The sequence below is a fragment of the Coloeus monedula genome (assembly GCF_965178545.1).
Source record: "Coloeus monedula genome assembly, chromosome: 10".
NCBI classification, from domain to species: domain Eukaryota; kingdom Metazoa; phylum Chordata; class Aves; order Passeriformes; family Corvidae; genus Coloeus; species Coloeus monedula.
The window spans coordinates 24,868,147-24,890,956 of record NC_138790.1 but is presented as its reverse complement, the minus strand read 5'-3'; the positions used below and the strand labels follow the sequence as shown (position 1 = coordinate 24,890,956).

The window sequence follows — 22,810 nt, the reverse complement described above, 5'->3', positions numbered from 1 at the left end:
AGAATTTACCATGAATTCTTTGTGACCTAATATTTTGTTACTTTTAATGTCGAACATAATTTAACCAAATATTTGCTGTTTGTTTTTTACAAAAAACTGAGGCAGTATTTCATGAGAAAGAACTTAAATTTTGCTTTTCCATCAAGATGCTGCTCTACTTTCAAACCCCACATCATCATTTCAACCCTAAGCTTTATAATTTTCCTTATAAAACACTTTTGCCTCATTTCCTAATCAAGAAACAGGAGAATTTCAAAAAGTTGCAAGCCCAGCTTTTACTTCTCCTGACCACAATTTGTTAAGGAAGGAGGAAAACAGTTAAAATAAATCGTATTTGGATTAAAAAGGATTTCTTACCTGGCATCTTTTTCATAGAGAGTTTTTGGGAGAAGATCTTTATCCACATAGACTGTGTTGGGATAATACCAGACTGTGAACCTGGAATCCTGAATCCCACACAAGATGTTGGATGTGTCATTCCAGGCCAAGCTTTGCACCATTGTCCCTTCATTTACAGACAAGAAATAATGGACATTGCCATGAGAAACTTCAAAATAAAGGGAATTCTCAAAGGGGGCTTATTCATCCTTTTGGGTTGTTTCTCGAAGGTTTTAACCCCAAGTTTGTAACATTTTAACTGCTGCTTTACATTGAACTGACAGAAAAATTATCAGAATTTAGAAAAAATGTACTGAAATTGTTTCTAGCTCTATCATATGAAAGCCACAGGTTTTTTTTTCAAGTTCAATTTCACTATTAATTAAGCAAAATGTTGTCTCTTGCATTAGATAAAAATCTGTTTCCCTGCCATCATCTTCCCAAACACCAATTTGAATTTTTCTCACCTATTTTGACAATCTTCTGCTCTTTCCCAAACCTTTTCACTGAGGTGATGAAAAGATCTCTGTTCTTATCAATAAAAGCTATTTTTCTCTCATTTGTAAGTCCTTTCTGGTCCAAAGCAATCTCCACGATCTCTGTCTGAAAAGGGGAAAAGAATCTCTGAATTTTATTTTGGAGATTTAATGTTTGCACATTCAAATTGATTTTTTTCCCTAAAAGCAAAGCAGAAAACTCTTTGATAAACTGGGCTGAGAAAATACTTTTTGTGTCATTTCCCTGTGGAATAAATCATTCCATGGGGTTGGAATTAATATTATTTTAAGGTCCTTTCCAACCCAAACCATTCCATGATTCTGTGATTTTATAAACAGAATTTCATGAAGATTAAAACAATTTGAAGACAACACAAAGCATTAAAAGTCAGTTGAAAAGCTCCATTCTATTAAGATTTTAAAACCTTTAATGGGTTTTCAGTCCCATTATGGAGGAAGCCCATTAGTGATCCTTAATTTCTAAGTAAAATAAAGTCATTAAATCCTTCACTTTACCTTGTGGGTCAGAGGTTTTCCATCACCCAGGGGCTTCCCAGATAAAGCTTCAAATATAAAGATAACTGAAGAAAAATAATGATTTGCTTTATTAATTAAAACAGCAGCTTTCCATAGATTTTCCCAGTGATTCCATTTTTTTGAGTGTGATTTAGTGCAAGTGGATAAAATATTCTGTGTGAGCTTTACCAGTGATTTTCACACTCTGGTGAAAAAAAGAATCGTATAAAAAACTGAATTTTCACCTCCTATCCCTATTTTTCATTTCCTATCTCAAATGGGGCTTTACAGAAATGACACCAAGTTCTGATAAAAATCTGCACTCAGAATTTAAATAAATCCACATTTCCAATACCAGATTTGACTCAATCTTAACCCACAACTCAATGAATGAGAATGTTTAGAAAGAGAGAAAATTGACTGAAAAATCCCATCAGAGAGTAAAAACTTACTCAAGTATTTTCTGTAAATATTCCACGGATCAGCTGGAAGTTCAAAGCCAAACCATTCTCTTGAAGTTTTGAAATCAATTTTAAGCAAGACCCATAATTTGAATTCATTTTTATAATAAATATATGGTTTTTTATAACAAATAAACCAGAATTTACCCTTCTCATCAGCTTTGTCCTTCACTGCCAGGGTGTCATTGCTCAAGGACACTGTCTGGGCATTTAAAACATCTGTTCTCATGCCTGGATATTTTGGAGAGGAAATTAATCTGCCTTCATAGGAATATAAATAAAGTCCTCCACCATCTACAAGAAGAAAATGCCTACCAAAAAAAAAAAAAAGAAAAAACCTGAACAACAAAGAAGTAAATCACCAAGTAATACAGAAAAATCATATTTTCAACAACGGGTTTAATATCCTGCAACTGTTTTTCCAGTTTCCATCATTTCTAAGCTTTACATTTCCAAGATATTCTGGAAGTTCTGTATGGAAAAGTTTGGTTTTAATGTGAATATTATCTTTCGCCAAAAGAAATGTTTATTTTGTGAAATATTCATGATTTTATCTGGGTATTTCTTGTTTATTTACAACATTTCAATTTGAGCTTATTATGTTCATTATATATATGTATATAATAAATAAATGTATTTATTTTATATATAAGTAAATACATTTATGTATTATTTGTTATATATATATAATAACTGAATTTATTTATTCATTTAATAATTATGTTCATAATGAACATTTTAAGAAGTCAGGTACCTTTCTGCTTGGAGAATCAAACTCACAGTTCCTTCCTTTAGATCAAAAATCAATGGAGTGTTCCAGTTCTTTGTCCTGCAAATATAAAAAATCAGCATTAAAATCATTAATTTTCACGTATTTCAAGCACCAAGTTGGATTCAGTAAAGCAAAACCCATATTTTTAATCACCTAATATTGCTAAAAGGGAGGTTTTCCAACTTCTAACAGCATTTAGGAAGCCAAGGAACACTGAGAAGCACAAAATATGGTGGAATAACACCTCTGCCTTCATGGTTTCATCCTTTCCCACCAGCAGCAGCTGCCCCAGGAGCCTTAAAAACCAGCAAAATGATATTTATATGGATTCTTTTATTTTGAAAATATTTCTGACTCTTTCACCAGAGGTCAGAGAGTCTTTGTGCCCTATTAGAGCTGCATCAGCGTTCACTGAGCAGATATTCCCGAGCAGAAAATCTCAATTCATTAAACCTTAAATTAATTATTGTGCTTCCAATCGAGGTCCTGCCACTCTTTCCCACAAAATCTGAGCAAGAGGAATTAGTGTTACTCACGAGAACACGTAACACTGAAGGGAAGTGGAAACCACCAAATATCCATAGTTCAGGGAGGCCTTTATGACCCTGTCCCGGAATTCCAACAAATCCACGGCATCGTTGATGACATTGTGCACCTGAGCAAAGGAAAAGGGTCACAGAATGAAACAACACAGCCAAAAGGAAAACTGATTAGTGACATGTTCTTGTTGAGAAAATCATCCGAGATGGAGGAGGTCTGAAAAGTCCCATTTTAAGATTGTTCAGTCGTTGATGATTTGAGTGTTTGCAATAACACTTCAGTGATCCCATCCAAACAATCCAGCAATACCCAGGATTGGGATGAAGATGTTGCAGAGCTCTAGAATTTTAATGATTCCACACTTGGAAGCACAGGAAATTCAGGAGATAGGCTGGGTGGCCAGGTTTTGGTTTTGTTATTTCGCTTAAAACCTGCTCAAGAAAATCAGAATTTGCCTCAAATCAACACAGATTTTACAGCTCAAGAGATTTTAGGGAGATAAAAATCCAAGGGGGTACCTTAAAAAAAAAGTATCCTGTTTTTTTGTGGGGTTTTGGGGGATTTTTTGGAAGATGTCACCATTCTGAGGGTGGTAACTTCCTTCTGATGTTCTCCATTATTCACCAATTGCAAAACAAGGTCTGAACTCAATTATTCCAAGAGCCCAGAAACCATTGCCAAGGATATATTAATTGCTACGTCCACCACAGCATCACTCATTAACTCATTGTAATACTCAGGAAAAACATCCACCTGCAACATTTTTGTAGGATTTTCCTACATAAATATACAGGAATAAAATCACTATCAAATACCAGAATTAAAAATGAGTCCTGACTCAGGGTTAGCTACACTTCCTCAGTCTTTGCATATTCAAAAATAGAATTTAAATCCCATGGAGATCATTCCCAAGTCCATCTGGTACGAGTCGATGTCTGGGAATGAGAGAAAAAACTGGGAATTTTTACCTGATTTGTGCTGTGTGTTCCCAGACTCTGACTCACAACATCCCACCCACTGCCCCAGCCTCAAATCCAGCACTGCTGCTGCTCCAACTTCACCCAATCCAACATGAAAAGAAAAAACCATTTTAGTTTCTAATTAGGAATTTGATGCTGAAAAGAGCAAACTTGTAATTCGGAAAATGTGGAAGGCCGGAAATCTTTATTATCCCAGAGAGTAAACGTCGTGAGTCAGTGTCTGGGAACACAAATTAACTTCAAAATTCCCATTTTGCATTAAAATAAGCTTTGTGATCAGACTGCCCAGCTCTGATGTGATTTTACCTTCATGGTTCTCCTCTTAATTAAGGTGATTTCAAAGTTTTTCCACTCCCAGTGTTGCTCCACCACGTGGGCAAAGATGACGTGGCCGTTCCCACACGCTCCGGCCAGCTGGGTGCCATCGATGGACCAGGAAATGGTGAAAATGCTGCCAGTGGTGGGCTTCTCCAGGGCATAAGACCACTGGAAAAGGAGAGAAAAATCACAATTCAAGTTATCCTGTACTTTTTAGAAGTCATTTATCGTCATAAACACATTTGCAGGGTTGGGGTTTTTGAAGACGCAGCAATAAATGAAGTTTTTATCGCATTGGGATTGGATGTTTAAGTCAGACTCTGGAGAAGAAAAAGCATCAGGTAAAGCAGAAATTAAAATGTCAATATGCCTGAAGCACATCAGGTACCAGTTTTCTACTCACAATTTATTGCAAGTGTACTCTCATTCATAAATCCAGGCAATCACAACATAAAATTAAGTCAAGGTGCTTAAGAAATAATGGTATTTTCTCCACTCTGTTGTTACTGTCCACATGAAGGATTAATTAAAAATTTCCTCCAGCAGAGACTTTTATTCTTAATTCCCCCAGCCTTATCCATGAGACCCCTCTCAAGTTTAGATCCTTATTAATAAATCCTTGTCAAAAATGAGAATTTGCAGACTAAGACAGTTGTTTTTTATTTCCTGCATCTCAGAAATAGAGATCACACCAATCACCCTGAATCTCCAAAGAGATGTTTCCCTGAAAATGGATGACAAATAAAAATTAAATCATCTTTTTAGCGAATTTTAGGAAGATATGAAAGCAGATTTTAGAACAAGAAGCAAATCTCAATTATTTCCTCTTTATGTAATAGAGTATTTAAAAAAAACACGTAGTAATTGAAGAACTACCTGAATATTCAAATATATTTGATGTCTTAAGGAGCAATTCAATAATAAAAATCATGTGATTAAAGTTAAATGCAAACATTGGATTGACTTTTGGACACATGAAATTATCTGAAAAGGGGGACAGTTGGAAGAAAATCTTCACCTGATGTTTCTAGCATATTTCATATACTGATTCCTTTTGCAGAGCATAAACCCCCTAAAAATTAAGTCCTTCACATGAAGTCTTCATATGATTTAGATCGAAGGAAATCCCAAAAAGTGGAGTAAAATAAAGGTGTTGGACTCAAAATGTTCAGTGGGAAGGGAACTCAATGGGGTGAAGTCCAACCCCAGTTGTGCTCCTGGTTTGGGAATTCTGAGTGGAATTAAAGCTGGTTTTTACACATCAGGGTGAGTGAAAGGTGATGTTGGCACTGCCTGAATTTCCAGTTTCATGCCTCAATTTTAAGGCTTCACCTTCCACATCACTCCCTGTCTGTGTGAGCTGCACTTGGGAAGGAAATTCCAATTTTTGGAGACCAGTCCATAACTGCTCCTCTGCCTAGCCAGCATGAATTCAGCCCCAAACACTCTCTAGTAATTAAAGTCCCAATAATTAAAGTCTGACTCCTCCCACGGCCAGGAAGAGCCGTGGAATGTTGTGCCCAGCACTGGGAGAAGGCTCTCCCTGACCTCCATCCCAGATGTTTTTCCCAGCTGGGATCTGTCTGGGAACACTTTGAAGAAGTTGTTTCAAGCTGAGCCCTGGGATCCTCCCAGCCAGACCCGGCTGTTTCCGAGGTCATTTCCCTTGGATCAAGGATCCACCCAGAAGGAATAAAAGGGCATCAAACCATCAATTAAAAACCACTTGAAGGGCTCCAGGAATGTTTTTTTGGAGCTACTTTTCCATGAAAAGCAGAGACGCTGCAGCTCTGACAGGATCCATTCCCAAAATTACTTTGTTTTATAAACTTTTTTTTCTTCAGGTCATTGAAAATCATTCAAATATTTCCAGATTAAAACCTACACTTAAAAAAAAAAAAACCAGAGAAAGCCATTTCAAAGCTTTATTTTCCAGCTGTTTTTGAAGGCTCTGCGTAATTCAGACCACTCCAGTGATTCATGCTCCCTGCAGATGTCTGCTGCATTTATCATGGACATAAAATGTTATCAGAAAAATCACTTCAGCTCTTCATTTTTAAATAGAAAGAATTAAAAAACTGGAATAGCTGCTGTGTAGTTCCTAAATACACTGATTTTCTTTGTAGGAAAGGTCTGACTGTGACTCCAGGAATGAATGTTGGTCCAATATTAATGCACTATTAGACTTTGGGTTCTTTTCCTGTGCCATCGTTAATTTTTCACTGAATTCTCTCAAGAACAAACCCAGGAGTTCTGAAAGTTTCATTTTGTTAAATAAATACATAAAAGCAGCAACTTGAGCTTCCCTTTTCTGATTGCACAACTGAGTAAAACTGAAGAACTGCAGTCCCTAAATGCTGCCTGACTTCCTACTCAATTCCCATTTCTGGCTCCCGGGATGTGGCTGAAAGGATTTCAAGGAGCACATTCCCAGAAGTCTGTCCCAGGAACGAGGACAGCCTTCCACATCTGGAATATTGATGCTCCAAGACTCAATTTGAGGGATTTAATCAGCAATTTCTGGACTGAAAGCAAGAAATGAATACACATCATACCCATTTTTAAAACAATATAGTGAAGAGAGAGTATTTTATTTTATGTAAATTATATATAAGTAGGTATAATTTATAAATTAAAAATATAATAATTTATTTAAAAATTAATAAAATAACAAATAAATAGAAATAATAAACTAAATAATAACAATTTATAATATAAAGTATAAATTAAAAGAGCAACACTGATGTCAGCTGTGCAAAGGACACTTAGATGTTCCTGGCTGGATTTTGCTACCCAGGGTGAGGAGTTCTGAACAGGGAATGCTGATGTCAGCTGTCAAACTGGATCTTACTAGGTTTTAACAGTCATTTTCCAAAGGAAATCCACACTTGGGACCACCTGAAGATGCACACACCTATGGAATTAGCTTGTTGGAAATATATATGTAATATATCTATATATATATAACTCCTCTGATACTGACCTGAATATAAAATAAACTGCTGTTTCACAATATCAGATTTAGAAATATATTTAGTATTAGATTTATGTGTTATTTATTATTATTTTACATATGATTATCCCCACAGGAAATCACACAAGATTCTCTAACCCAGAACCAATCTGGAAAACTGGAGGTAAGAAAATCAGCTCAACATTACAAAATAAACCCCCAAAAGAAGATACCTAAAATTGTCCAGAAATCCAACAACATTCCCACAATTACCAGCCCAAGAACTAAAATAGGATGCCAAACTGTCCCCTATAAATTCTTCCCCTCAGAAAATGAAATATTGATGTAAAGAATTACTTCCATAGGTGATCCAAGTGCTTTAATTTTCTTCCAGAAGTTGTATTAGCCAATTCCAATAAATTAAAATATGCCAGCTTGGAAAGAGTTGCTCAACAGCATAATTCCATGGGAAACCTATCCATAATATTTTTGCTTTTGTTGAGCTGCAAAGAATTCAGGATCCTGAACAGTAAAAGCAGATCAAACAGGGGCAGTGCAGAAAAATCACCTGATTTTTTTCACTGCCAAATGCACAAGACTAAAACTGAATGGAATGGGATCACAGCTGTAATGCCATAGAAAACAGATTTTTTTGGGATTTTCTAGTGCTCTAGTTTTGGAAAGCTTATTTCTATCAGAATGATAGAAAAAATATGTATTGTACAAATGTGCTGCACACATTCACTTCCAGAAGCTTGCTCCCTATTTTATATCTGTATAATATCAGTATCACGGTAATTTTAAGGATAAATTTTATTAATTTTATATTAATCACACAGTTTATTGCCCTGAATAAAAATCATTTAATGCTCAACATTTAAGTAATTTTCAAAGCTTCTCTGGACCTGCTGCACTGTAGTTTTAATATTCCTGGATGGTTTCTATCCTCAGTATTTTTTATCCACAGCACCAGACTTCCACTGGTTTTAAATGGGGTGGGGCTGAGGAATAGTTACCCTTGCAGAATGTTTTATTTTCCAAAGCTGTCAGGCAATATTCCATCTTTTTAATAGAATTTCTAGCAAAATTTGATAGTATATAAAAATATAAGAGGATCAGTCCAATATGCAAACTGACAGTGTACTAAAATGGCCAAAATTTATTCTGTAATACAAGAAAAAGCTTGAAGAATGTATAAAATAATTTAAAAATTTATAGATTAATGGAAATAATTGCTTTTGTTACACAGAATTTGCTCAGCAGAGTGATGAAGACAGGAGTAAAGCAAAGGGCAGGATTTAGCAGTCAAATAAACATCAATTTATAGATAAACATCACCAGATTAAAAAAAAAAAGTTCAGGAAGAAGAGCAGAGAGCATTTGGAAAACAAACAAAAAAATCAAATTAAACTGATCAATCCCCATTCAGGGTAAATAAATCATTAACAGAAGATGCATAAATACATTCAGCATTACTTAAATAAAAATTGGATGCCCCTATTTATCAACTAAAATGAATAATTTGACCAGTGTTTCACTTCTAATGTTTTTTTATCACTGATCTCTCCACACTTCCAAGGCCCTGGGAACACAACCTGCCTGTAGGACAGCTTTAATAATTTATTTTATATATAAATATATGATTTCTCTTCAAATGCTACAGAATCAACAGTGCTTTTTTAACAAAGAAATACAACTTAAAATGTTATTTTAAGTTTGTTTTTTACCATGAAGCTGCTTGAACATCGTAGAGAGGTAGAAAGAAAATGAGAAAAGAGCACAGAGTGCAAGAATTTAATTTAATTATGGCCCAAAGTGAACACATATGCCAGAGAAGAGTTAATGATATATATTTATTGTCCTGATGGCTCCCTGGAGAGCAATTTGCCAATGCAGCTCCATTACATCAGACACAATAAAAGTGTCTGGGCTGACCAGGAAAAGCCAGGTCTGGTTCTCTTCAAACTCCATCCCATCCTCCTTTTCCCTCAATTCCAGCACAGCCACTCCTTCAGTCAATATTTACATTCAATGTCATTATTTACATCCAAAATCCTGAATTTGGACAGAATAAATTATCAGTGGGAGCTGCTAAATACACAAAGCATCTGGCACCAGCTACTGCTCATTTTTGTTTCAGAGTTGAGTAATAAACCAGGTAAAATAATCTTTATTTTAGACAAGAAATAAACCAGTCTGCATTAAAATTCCCAATAACCTGTTCAGTATTAAATGCTGATTAAAACATTATTGGTTCTCAGCTAGCAGGAGTCTGACCCAGACTTACAGTAAATTAAATTACAGAACAGATCTGGAGATATAAAAAAAAAAAACATTTTTAAATCAGAAAATTGACACTTTGCAAAAGAAAATTGCATTTGAGTATTTTTCTTCAAGATAATTATAATTAAATTTTACTTAGGAACTTGTAATTTAATTCTATTTATACACTGTCAGTGAATATCAGTGAAATCAGAATCACTACAAAAAGTGAAATATGAAAACTCGGACTTTATCCTTATACCTCACCTCAGATAATCTTTAAAGGTTCTTCATGAATTTAAAATATCTGAAATACACACTCCAAATTCATGGGGAGAGGAACCATCCCTGACTGAACACACCCAAAACACCACAGCAATTTTTTCCCAAAAAGAGCAACAAACACAATGAGAAAAGAGTTAGAAAATGGGACAATATAAGTCCCAAATAATCAAAGTTTGCTGCAAAAAATCTGAACAAAAATGTGCAGAACCACAAGGAACCCACAGAGACAATGAGATCAATATGTGCTAACTCAGAGCACCAATGAAGGGAGCTGAAACTGCATTAAATTCATTTTAATTGGAGACCAGGTTGAAAAAAACCCTGTAAAAATGATTCAGGAGTAAACCTTCAAAGGAAAAAAAGATCATTAAATAATAAAAGTGCAGGGCATGGTTCTTCCTTTTTTATCAGGTTATTGTTATACACTCCTTTTTATGGCTAAAAATTGCAATTTATGATTAGTTATGACCACAAGACATGTTTGTGAGCTCTGTGCTTTTAGGTAAAAATCTCATGTCCTAAAAGGCAAAATATTATTAAAAATAAAACATTCTGGTCAGCAAAAAGGTGCTGGCAATCACAAGTAGTTGTTGTTAATAAAATACCCACCCATACACTGATATCCTGCGGAATATTTGCTGTCATATCAATAAATTTGGACAATTCCACCCCTATTTGCAGAGTTTTACTCACCCCAGTTTTATCACAGAGACGTAAAGTATTGAAAGATCCCACAGCAAACAATTCTCCATCCAGAGCCCAGGCAACAGAAGTGATGGGATACTCGTGGGGCTGGGAACTGTACAGGGCACGGCCAAAACTGTCCCAAACCTGCAGCAAAATTGAAATATCCACCCATGGCAGCACACTCTGGGGGCATTTTGATTATTCCAGAAGAATAATCTTCCCTCATGTTTTCAGTGCAACTTGAAAAATCACCTGTATTATAGCTCGCTTTTGTTATATATGTATTTTTTTTTGTATTTTTATTATTGCAGGAGTATAATTTTCCCTCATGTTTTCAGTGTAACTTGAAAAATCACCTGTATTATAGCTCACTCTTGTTATATATATATAGAATTTTCCCTCATGTTTTCAGTGCAACTTGAAAGATCACCTGCATTATAGCTCGCTTTTGTTATATTTTTTTTTTGTATTTTTATTATTCCAGGAGTATAATTTTCCCTCATGTTTTCAGTGTAACTTGAAAAATCACCTGTATTATAGCTCGCTTTTGTTATATATATATTTTTTTTGTATTTTTATTATTCTAGGAGTATAATTTTCCCTCATGTTTTCAGTGTAACTTGAAAAATCACCTGTATTATAGCTCGCTTTTGTTATATATATATATTTTTTGTATTTTTATTATTGCAGGAGTATAATTTTCCCTCATGTTTTCAGTGTAACTTAAAAATCACCTGTATTATAGCTCACTCTTGTTATATATATATAGAATTTTCCCTCATGTTTTCAGTGTAACTTGAAAAATCACCTGCATTATAGCTCGCTTTTGTTATATATGTATTTTTTTTTGTATTTTTATTATTGCAGGAGTATAATTTTCCCTCATGTTTTCAGTGTAACTTAAAAATCACCTGTATTATAGCTCACTCTTGTTATATATATATAGAATTTTCCCTCATGTTTTCAGTGTAACTTGAAAAATCACCTGTATTATAGCTCGCTTTTGTTATATATGTATTTTTTTTTGTATTTTTATTATTGCAGGAGTATAATTTTCCCTCATGTTTTCAGTGTAACTTGAAAAATCACCTGTATTATAGCTCACTCTTGTTATATATATATAGAATTTTCCCTCATGTTTTCAGTGTAACTTGAAAATCACCTGTATTATAGCTCGCTTTTGTTATATATTTTTTTTTGTATTTTTATTATTGCAGGAGTATAATTTTCCCTCATGTTTTCAGTGTAACTTAAAAATCACCTGTATTATAGCTCGCTTTTGTTATATATATATTTTTTTTGTATTTTTATTATTCTAGGAGTATAATTTTCCCTCATGTTTTCAGTGCAACTTGAAAAATTACCTGTATTATAGCTCGCTTTTGTTATATATATATTTTTTTTGTATTTTTATTATTCCAGGAGTATAATTTTTCCCTCATGTTTTCAGTGTAACTTGAAAAATCACCTGCATTATAGCTCGCTTTTGTTATATTTTTTTTTTTGTATTTTTATTATTCCAGGAGTATAATTTTTCCTCATGTTTGCAGTGTAACTTAAAAATCACCTGTATTATAGCTCACTCTTGTTATATATATATAGAATTTTCCCTCATGTTTTCAGTGTAACTTGAAAAATCACCTGCATTATAGCTCGCTTTTGTTATATATATATTTTTTTGTATTTTTATTATTCCAGGAGTATAATTTTTCCTCATGTTTTCAGTGTAACTTAAAAATCACCTGTATTATAGCTCGCTTTTGTTTTATATGTATATTTTTTGTATTTTTATTATTCCAGAACTATCATTTTCCCTCATGGTTAAGTGTAGCTAGAAAAATCAGCTATATTATACCTCACTTTTACTTTAAATATACACTTGTTATAGTTTTATTATTCCAGAAGTATAATTTTTCCCCCATGACCATAGAAATTGTAGAAATAATTGTCCAAGTTTAGTGTTACTAGAAAAACCACCTATACTATAGTTACATATTTTATTTTATATATATACTTTTTATATTTTTATTATTCCAAAACTATCATTTTCCCTCATGACCATAGAAATTGTAGAAATAATTGTCCAAGCTAATTTAGTGTAACTATATATATATACACACATATATATTATTATTTAATCAGTCTTGCTTTGTTTAATGCAACAGACTTTGCTTTTTGCCATGGCAAATGTCACATAATTCTGTACAAAATATTCTGTATAAAATATTTTGTACCCCTGAGTTTTATTCCCTGTAAATTACCCCAAGTCTGTAAAAGAACCACAAGGTTTATTCTGCTTGTACTCATGAGGCTCCTCTGCAAATTTCCAAAAAAAAAAAAAGAGATTTTTATGGAAATCAACGAAATACCAGGAAGCTAATCCACAAAGCAATTTAATAATTGATTGGATTTTTTAATTTCTTAAGTATATCTTCTATCACAGCCATTACACAGTTAAATGACAGAACCAAACACAGGATACATTTAAAAATCAGTTTTTATTTAAGGGAAGAAACACAAAATGTGCTTTGTATTTTGGATGCAGACTATATTAATTTATTTTCTGCATCCAAATATATATTAATATATTTTAAAATTTACTGAGGGATTCACTAATGTTCCTGTAATAGCAAACAGCAGCTTTAGCTCCTCTAATTTGGTATGTCACATCTTATATTAATTCAAATGATCACTTCTGTATTTCTACATATTTTTCTTTTTGTTTCACTCCCATTTTATGGATTTTTATCCAGAAAATTAAAGAAAAATTGTAATTTTGTGTTCCTACACAGAGTGAAGTGTATGTATAAATAATACAACTTCTTCTTGAAAAGTGAAAGACTCCTCATTTCATTTTGGGCTTCCAGATTAAAATTCAGAAATTTCAGGATATCTAATAACTTCTTTGGTCAGGTAGTTAAAATTTAAGCAGAACTCACCTTATACCTACAATCTTCCCCTGCAGAAAGAATCAGATCATTCACTGAATTCCAGTCAGTTTTTAAAATCAGGCCATCGTGGGCTTTCCACTGAAATGGAAAAAAATCAATTAAACAGATGCAACAATCCTGACAACTTCTATTTTTAACATGTATCACTCATTGGACTTGATGATCTTGCAGGTTTTTTCCAGCCTTAACGATTTTATGATTCAGCAGAAAAAGAAATTAAATAAAGCCTGAACAAGGCAGAATCAAAGGACACAAATCTGCACTAAAATCCTACTTTAAACAACTGCTTCTTCCCAAGTGAAAAGGGAAAGGCTTCTGTATCTTTCTTTATGCAAATAAATGCCAAAAATTCATCAGATTATGAATGGTACCTGCAAAACTTTAGCATTTGGCTGGAGGGGTTTAATGATCAGCTGCTTCCCTGAGGTGTAGAGAACTTTGTCAGAGTCAGGTGCCCAGGACACTGAGTACACTGGTGCTCCTGTGGGCATGGAAAACATGGAAAACATGGAAAACATTCCTGGGGCTTGGCTGAACAAATCCTGCAGGAATTCCTACAGCAAGGCACGTCATTACCTGTCCTTTTAATACTTTAAAATTTATTTAATCTAATATACTTTGATAATAAAAGAGATCATCTTGATAACAAAATACAATAATGTGTGGTAAATAAAACATATTTATATATAATACATATTTATGGAAGGATACATAAAATATATGACATAATTATTGCAGAAAATAGATTGAATTTATATTAAATATCTATGTAAATAATACTGTATTATATAAATGTACATTACATGTTTCTCAAACCCCATTATCTATTGCCATTTACCACGTTACCAATTTCTAAAACTTTTAAGTGTGCAGTTTTAAACAAGTCCAGAAAACCAACAGGAAATAGCTGCATTTTGTATTTATATTCAGCTTTTATCCACTGTTGCAATTTAAGCCACAACTGTCACTCCAGACATACAGAAAATCAAAATAACACTCACCAAGAGACAGCAGAAAACAATTCTTTTCACCCCAAATGGTGAGACTGAACACAAATGTGAGTAGAAAGTTCTGTATTACACCTAAATCATTCTTTTTAAGATATTTAGGCTCCATAATTAACACATATTTTTGTTTTGCTGCACATGCAAAACCCCCAACTATCCCATACACAAATAATTTACAAAATAAATGACAATAAATAAAACTGGCCCAGAGACTTCACAGATTTTTTTCCCAATTAACTGAAATTTTTTTACATTGAAACTCGCAGAATTTTTCATCTGGAATAAAGCTGACTGTTCCATTTTAAAATCATGTTCCAGTTTTCAAATTAGATTTTTTGAAAACAGAATAAAGCAAAAATTACGTGGAAAAACATCCAAGGAAAAAAAAAGAATTTTAAAAAGTCGGACTTGCCAACTATGCAAATATTTTCCACATTATTTGACAGGATTGTCTCCTCTGAAGAAAAATCAAAGGATTTTGCTACTTGATTCCTTGAAATAAAACTAAGAAAGTTAAGTAAAAAGAATCTCCAAGTATTAAACTGAGCAACTGAATTATAATTGTTCAAATAAACAATTTTAAATGTAACTTTATGGTAATAAAAAACCCCAAAAGGATTAAAAATGCTGTTACAAGACAAAATCCTCAATGACAATTTTGGCATTTTCTCTTTCAGAAAACGACCCAGGAATATTTTTGTATGGGAATATTTTGATAAGATTTAGATAATTAAGTGATTGAACTGCTCCAACTGCCCTAAAATCATATCTCCCCACTTCTCTCTGTGCAAAAAGCTGATTTTATTATGGTTAAACTCTATTTGAGCTCCCAAATATTCACCCTCTAAATTGAGACCTGGTGTCGTTGCTCCTGAAGATTTCTGTACTTCATATATTTTCTTTTAGGGCATTTTATTACTTAAAAATACAGAATTATGAAAGATTTTTTTAACTTGTCAACCATCAGAGCAGACAAGTCACAGAAACACAACATATATTAAATAAATGTGGCACTGGCTGTTTTCCTCCTGGCAGTTCCTGTTGAAAATGCCATAAATTCTGTCACCAGCTGGAGCAGAAATTCTAAATAAAACTCAATTTTTTTGTCCTGTTCTAATGCTGATTTAACAATCAGAAGACTTTTCTATTTAAACCAAATGTTTCCCTTTTTTATGATGCCTGAGTACTTAACCACAATTTCCAGGGCTTAACAGCAGGAGCTGAGTTAACTCATTTCCTTCTGCACTTAACAAGGACTGGGTTGGGAGAACACTGCCAACACCCTGGAAAACTCTGAGGAACAGACACACTGCAGGGATAAACACTGCAGGAAGGAATACTCTGGGAGAAAAGCAGGCAGAAAGGCACAAAATTGGGATTTGAAGGAGGAAGATCCAGCTTCTTATCCCACAACAGAGACTTTGGTAATTCCAAGAGTTTGTGTGGGATTTTGGACTGTCACAGGAGGAGGAACACTAATTCAGACAATTTTAGATCTCGTGAGGGTGTCTCCAAGAGAATATAGATATCAGGAATAAATTCCTCCCTGGGAGGATGGGGAGGGCTGGGATGGAATTCCCAGAGAAGCTGTGGCTGCCCCTGGATCCCTGGCAGTGCCCAAGGTTGGGTTGGAGCAGCCTGGGACAGTAGAAGGTGTCCCTGCCATGGAAGGAGTGGAATGGGATGAGCTTTAAGGTCCTTCCAACCCAAACTGCTCCATGACTCCATGAAAATCCTGTGGGTTCCCAACACATTATCTGAGAGATCATGGAAAAAAGTTTCCTCATCAAAATGGATCAGTGGACTGTGGAAGCCCAAATATAACATTTCAGGGTAAGGACAAGGAGTACAAAAGGAAGCATTTTGAGGGAATCCAAGGAGGAATAAAGGCCAAGGATAGAACAGGCACATGGATCATCATCCCAAAATACGAGCCTGAGAATTTATTTCTAATACAAAGAGTGGAATGAGGCAAAGGAATGTTGGCAATGGGAATCCTTTCAGTTCTCATGATGATAAAGGAAGGGAAAAATTGGTTGAACACGATGCACCTCCCTGAAACATCATCATTCCCGCAGAATCCTGTCCTGATCCCAGCTATGGCAGTGCTTCCAAAGGGGGCTGTGGGATTCTGACTCTAAATTTAAAGGGTTTCAGATGATTTTTTGTTGAAAACACAAATACAAGGTGACAGTTATTCCATGGAGACTCGGTGCTTTTGTACTGCACCAGAAACTTGCAGAGATGGGTGAAAATTCCTATTTCAAATTACAGCATATCATTTACTTCATAAGCTTTTTCAAACCTCAAATAAGCAGTTATACACAAAAAAATTTGACAACATAAACTGAGAAATAGTAAAGTGTGCTTCAATTTTAATTTTTTTAAAAATTCTCATTCAGCTGGTTTAGCTTTTTACCTGAAAAACACTGCATGTGCATGTGAACTTCCTTAAAAGAACTGAAATACATTTTACATTCACTGCTGTGGTTAAAATGCCTTCTCCAGGTTGAAAGAACTCAGATAATTTGTTTCAGAAAGAGATAAGGGTCTGACATTTAACCCAAACCCAGGTGCATGTGGTTTCTTCAAAAATGTCAGAAGGTCACATGGGCTCAATCTATGAAGTGTGAAAAACAAAATTTAGCTGAGGATCTTCACTGAAATGGCACCAAATCCTTAGGGTGGGACTGAGACTGCTGCCTAAAAATATTGCAATACTTTTAATTTGAAAATCGAAACATTTTTTTAAAATCTTATTAAAATGCAACTGTAATTTCCATTTAACTTTAATTGAGGCCTTACTCCCTTGAACAAACCATCAGTGCCATATTTAGGGTCTGTTATTTAAATACATCTCAGAATAACCCAAATGAATGAGTTCTGATGGAGCTTTGAGCAAACGAACTCACCTTGCTGAGCTAAAGTGGATCTCAGCATTCCACTTTTAGACCAGATTTTCACTTGGCCATCTTCCCCAACTGAAAAGGAGCACAGAAATCAGCACATTCAATGCAATAATCAGTCTAACAAATGTATTTGTATTTACTCAGGAAAAACACTTGAGCTAAAATAAATCCAGGTTTTCTTCCAGGTGAATTCCTTTTGTTTAGTCTTTCAAACATGCACTAGGAAATATATGAAGGAAAAATATTTAAGATGGTTCTTTTGTTATTATCAACAAATCTTCCTTTCCTGAAAATCCCTCAAGTCTTTTCTGAAGCTGCTCCCGGGAATGCAAAGTCCATCACAATTTAAGTATCCCAAATTCTGTATTTTTGATTCCTTCAATGGCCCAGAGGCTGCTTAAAGGAGTTTGAGGAGCCCCAGGGGAGCAGGAGCAGATTTTATGGATTGAACTGGAGGTTTCACAGTTGATAAATGGTGAAAGGGAAGATAACTCTGTTTGGACAGCTTCAATTTCCTGCCATAACTGTGTGTTACCCAATAACTCAGTTTATTTACTGAAGATTAAATTGTTAAACACTACCCAACACACCTAGGGCTCTATTAACAGCACAGATTTCCTGGTGTGGTGTCATTTTTAAAATGCTCTGGCCCTTCAATTTAGGCCTCCCAGATTCAATTAATGAGGAAAAAGGTACACCTAGAAGTTAATGGAGTCTTCCATTCAAAGGTCATTTATTTACCATACATCTGCTTTTTATATCTGGCCAAGATAGCTTTAAATGTTTAAAAAATGTAAAAAAAACCCTGTCAAAATTAAAACTTATTTGTGTACATTTGATGCTGTTGAAATACAGCCATAAATGTATTTTAAATGAGGCAGTAGCAATGATTTATTTACTCTTCCTCCAAGTACAGTTGTGGTATAAGAGGAGTTGATCTTCTCAGAATAAACTGGAAGTGGTGATGAATTCCCACACTCCCAAAAAAAGTGTCAGTGTTATGCAGTCTCATAAAAAAAAGGGATTCAAAAGACAATTTTGACTTTGTCTTTGGAGAAGCTCCTGAGGCAAAGCTGTCTTTAAAAAGAACAATATTTCTGTCCCTCTGGGATTTCAGAGGAACAGGCCAGACAGAGTTCCTTGAAGCAGCATTTCAGGGTCTGGAAATGAGCAGATCCAAAATTATTTTCAGTTCTTGTGGCCTGAGCTGGAATTTGTCCAGAGGAATCAGCTGTCCTCCATCAGCAGGAGGCTGCAGAGGAGGCTGACACCACCAGAAATCCTAGCAAGGAGTCCAGCACAGGGAATTTCATCAGATTCCCTTAACACCAAGATAGAATTTTGGACCAAAAAATGCCAAAAGCAACTAATTAGCAAAAGACTTAGGACAAAAAAGGGTGTAGGGATAAAAAAATTGTGGGCCCACTCTCCTAGCATCAATATAGACAGGCTGCAGGTGATAATTACTGATAATTAAGGAATAAAAGGACAGGAATATTCAAGATCACTGAGGCCTCAGTAAACTTTGGCTAAAAAAGGCCGAACGTGCAGGGATATAAATGTACCAACTTAGCAACTTCTCCTTGTAACAGATAGAAAAAAAGAAATCAAATACTCTCCTTTCTGAAGTTCAGAACAGCCACAAAACCATCTAAGCACTCTGATATTAAAACATTTCCTTTCAAGCAGATTGGATGACATAAACTAAAAAAGAGAAATATTTTTACTACGACTTCTATTAATTAAAACAGGCAACATTAAGTTAAACAGCATTAATTAAATAGTGTAAAATGAACTCCTAGTAAACAAGGTGATAACAACTTCAGTGATAATTAAGACCAAAAATAATTAGCTTATTAATTTAGTTTTCAAAGCAGTTCATTAATACAGGAATGCTCACCTGTGACCAGGGCTGTTCCCTCATAATTCCACCTTCCTGCAAGGACAGCTCCACAATGTGCTTCCACACTTTTCTCCACTCTTCCTAACTTGGAAATCAAGTGGAATTTCCCTAAATGAAAGATACAGTGTGTAATTCATATAATCGTAGGTAATCAATTATATATTAAATCATTAATTGCATTACATTATTAATTGCATTATGTATTATTACAGCAGTGCTGTTACCTTCTGTTGAAAACACACTCACAAACCAAGAAACCAACAGTACAAAGAAAACATCCAACTGTTTTTCACAGCTAAAATCAGAACTATTCCTGCTTCCATGATGGAGCTGGGATGGAATTCCACAGCAGCCAACCCCAAAGTTTGTAATGATTTCAACAGAAGGATCAGGAAGTTTTTCTTCCCAAATAAGGGATGCTGCTTAAATCCAGGAAGATCAAATTTAAACTGGAGCAAAGAGCAGACAGTGGAGAGCCTGGAAAAATGAACAGTCCAGTTATTCAAAGTAACTACTTTAAAATCATATTATTTTAGTATTATTTGATCTAAACTGCCAGACTGAACCACTACAAGCAAGTTCCTGAGTGACCTGAACTTTTGGCACAATCATCCAGCCAAGCCTCTGCCCATGCAAGATTTCCAAGGTAAAGATTTTTAATGCTGATGAAGAAGTATGGTTTGATAAATCAGTTTATTTGAACTGATAATTTAAAGTATCATGGAATCCCAGCCTGGTTTGGGTTGAGAGGGACCTTAAATCCCATCTCATTCCAGCCCTGCCATGGGCAGGACACCTTCCATAGAACAGGTTGCTCCAAGCCCCATCCAACACTTCCAGGGTGTTCATCTAATGCATTCCATTATTTGATAACCATAAAAGAGAATTTATCTAACTAATGCATCACTTACTGTACAGAACACCTCTCAGGTCTGAGATTCTCCTGTTTCATGTGCAAGCCATTACTGGATTCAGAGGAATTCAACGCTTTTTTCTCCAAATCAATTGCCAAAATGGCCTTTTCTGCTTTTACATTAAAAACATCTTTTATTTTCTGATCTCCTTGTTCCATGCACAGTGTCTTCGTCCCATCTGTATCCAAGACCTTTTTCACTGGAGAATCCTTAAACCCAATGTCCCAGGACTAGGAATATTCCCATGCCATCACCTACAGGACTCAGCATGAAGTGGCTGAGCTCCTCAGAGCCATTACTTTTTTCAGGATATAAAGAATTCCGTGGGACTTTATCTACTGAAACAACAGCATCCATTGACCTAATGAGAATCCCTGAATAGTTCTGTAAGCAATTCCTCAACACATAAGAGACAAATGGAATTCCAATGGAAGAACAGGCAACTGGGAATGCTTTGGAGAGGTCAAAATACCAAGAAAATGGGTCAGGTCAAAGTATGGGACAAAATCCTGTTATCCATTCGACATTCGACTCTTTTCCCAATCTTTTGCATCCTCTCCCACTCCACAAGCTCCTACATCTTTCACAAGGCCCCTTCCAAAGAGGGAAACAGAGAAAATTGTTGCTGAGCAGGGAAGAACATGGTCATGTGTAAAAGCAGGATCACCTTTCCAGAATTCTCTGGAAAAAATGCGATCATCCCTTAAAACTGTATCACAATCCCTCAGCAGAACAGGGGAGATCACGTTTTCATGGATATCACCTTTACTTCTGCAACTTCTTTGCGTTTCCAACACGGGAATTTACAATTGCTGACAGTCAAATGCTTTTTTTATTGCATTCCCACGTGGAGGTTTCTCCATTTCCATGGATTTCTGTTCTTCAGCTTAACACTGAGGGAACAGAGACTTTCAAATTACAACTTACTACACAGAAAGGGAAAACTTCAGCCACGTGCCTGGAGTAGGTAGAAGTGATTCAATTTAACCTTACTTTACATCTCCCATTTGTGAAATACTGCTTCTTTATTTTTATTAAGTACTGAAGCCAGAACTGTCCTCAACCTGAAAATTACTCCCCAGTTTTGGAGGAATTTCCAGTGAGAGACTCCCAGCCTATACAGACAGAGAATATAAAATATGTATGTTTTGTTCATTAACTTCCATGCACTCTTAAATGCTGACCTAATATAAAATTATCAATAAAAGATGAAAAAAATTCTAATCACTTATGATTAGTGCTTAATTTGAAGGTTAAAGCCAAACATATTCCTCATTTTTGTTAAAAAATAGCAACACGACCAATGTAAGTAGGAAGTAAAAGAACAACATCCCCCAAGAGATGCATTTCAGAAGAAAACCCAAGGGGATTAAATTTACATTTGCTCTGATTTCAAACATCTGCAGTTCAAGCAGGAATTAAGGCAACCTTTTAAAGACATTATGCTCCTTTTCCATTGGGTTGAGGAATCCTTGTCACAGAGAGGCACTGGCTGTTGCAGGAAAATTGCAGGAATAAGCTGGTGCAGGAAAACTCATGCAGGAAGAAAAACCTGGCTGTGTGCAAAATCATTTCAGGGAGAAAGGAAAAAAAACCCATCCCAAGCAATCCTCAAAGCTTCTTGTTCCCCAAATAACATCTTGTATTTGAGTGACACGAGCACTAAAGGGTATGAAACAATAAATATTTTCAAACTGCTGTACCATCAGAACTTGTCAGAACAAAGCTCTCAGCCTGGGATTGCTTCTTCCCACCAATCCCTCTGGGAAACCAGTGCAGATCTATGGGATAAACATCATCTGGAAGCTTCACCACTCGAGTGGTCTCACTGGTCACAGGGTTCCATTTCATAATCTGGTGGTCATCACTGCAGGAGTAGAGCTCGTCAGCTGTTGTCCATCCCACACAGCTCACCAATTCCTTATGTTTCATTCAATTAAGGAATATGAAACGTTTAACTCCTAAAAATAAGCTGACAAAATATCCCATCTCAGCTATGCAAAACTGAAGGGACAATACAGGAAGATTATTTTAAGATTGCCTGGAATGCTTTATATAAAAAAAAAAATTCTTCTTTTTTTTTTGCTCTTATGTGCCAAGAAGAGCTGGTAAAAATTCAGCCACATATAAAGCAATCTACCATGTAAAAATATAATTCTTATCACGATGTAAAGTTATCAAAACACGGCTAAAATGTCGGGCTAATGAAAGGTCTTAGTACAAAATACAAGTTCAAAACACCCAGCTATCATTCAAAGGTGTTGGATTATTAACACCACATCATATATAAGTGCTCAACATCTCTTAAAACACTGTCCTTAAAGGCTGCACTCAATGACAAGAGGAACAAAGGAAAAACAGGGAAATAAGACATCTGCAATTTACCAGTATTTTACTGTAATTGCAACAATAAAAAATACTTTCTGGAAGGGCTTGAACATGGTGTTCTAAGTTTTTTTTCTGTGACAAAGGATATG

General features: G+C 35.1%; 1 protein-coding gene across 1 annotated transcript in view; it reads right to left on the bottom strand.

Moving 5' to 3' along the window:
- The window catches only part of IFT80 (intraflagellar transport 80), a gene marked incomplete at its 3' end in the record, with an annotated part of 28,024 nt that extends 5,881 nt beyond the window's left edge, over positions 1 to 22,143 (bottom strand). Inside the window, exons 1-13 of the mRNA XM_082287964.1 lie at positions 22,037 to 22,143; positions 19,417 to 19,527; positions 17,520 to 17,588; positions 13,972 to 14,081; positions 13,589 to 13,678; positions 10,656 to 10,793; positions 4,451 to 4,630; positions 3,161 to 3,279; positions 2,607 to 2,681; positions 2,000 to 2,163; positions 1,392 to 1,456; positions 846 to 981; positions 358 to 505 (exon numbers count right to left, since the gene is read on the bottom strand). Coding sequence (XP_082144090.1) covers positions 358 to 505; positions 846 to 981; positions 1,392 to 1,456; positions 2,000 to 2,163; positions 2,607 to 2,681; positions 3,161 to 3,279; positions 4,451 to 4,630; positions 10,656 to 10,793; positions 13,589 to 13,678; positions 13,972 to 14,081; positions 17,520 to 17,547 — 1,253 coding nt within the window. The 5' untranslated portion in view covers positions 17,548 to 17,588; positions 19,417 to 19,527; positions 22,037 to 22,143. The remainder of the gene's footprint in view (positions 1 to 357; positions 506 to 845; positions 982 to 1,391; positions 1,457 to 1,999; positions 2,164 to 2,606; positions 2,682 to 3,160; positions 3,280 to 4,450; positions 4,631 to 10,655; positions 10,794 to 13,588; positions 13,679 to 13,971; positions 14,082 to 17,519; positions 17,589 to 19,416; positions 19,528 to 22,036) is intronic.
- Between the last annotated feature and the right edge of the window lie 667 nt (positions 22,144 to 22,810).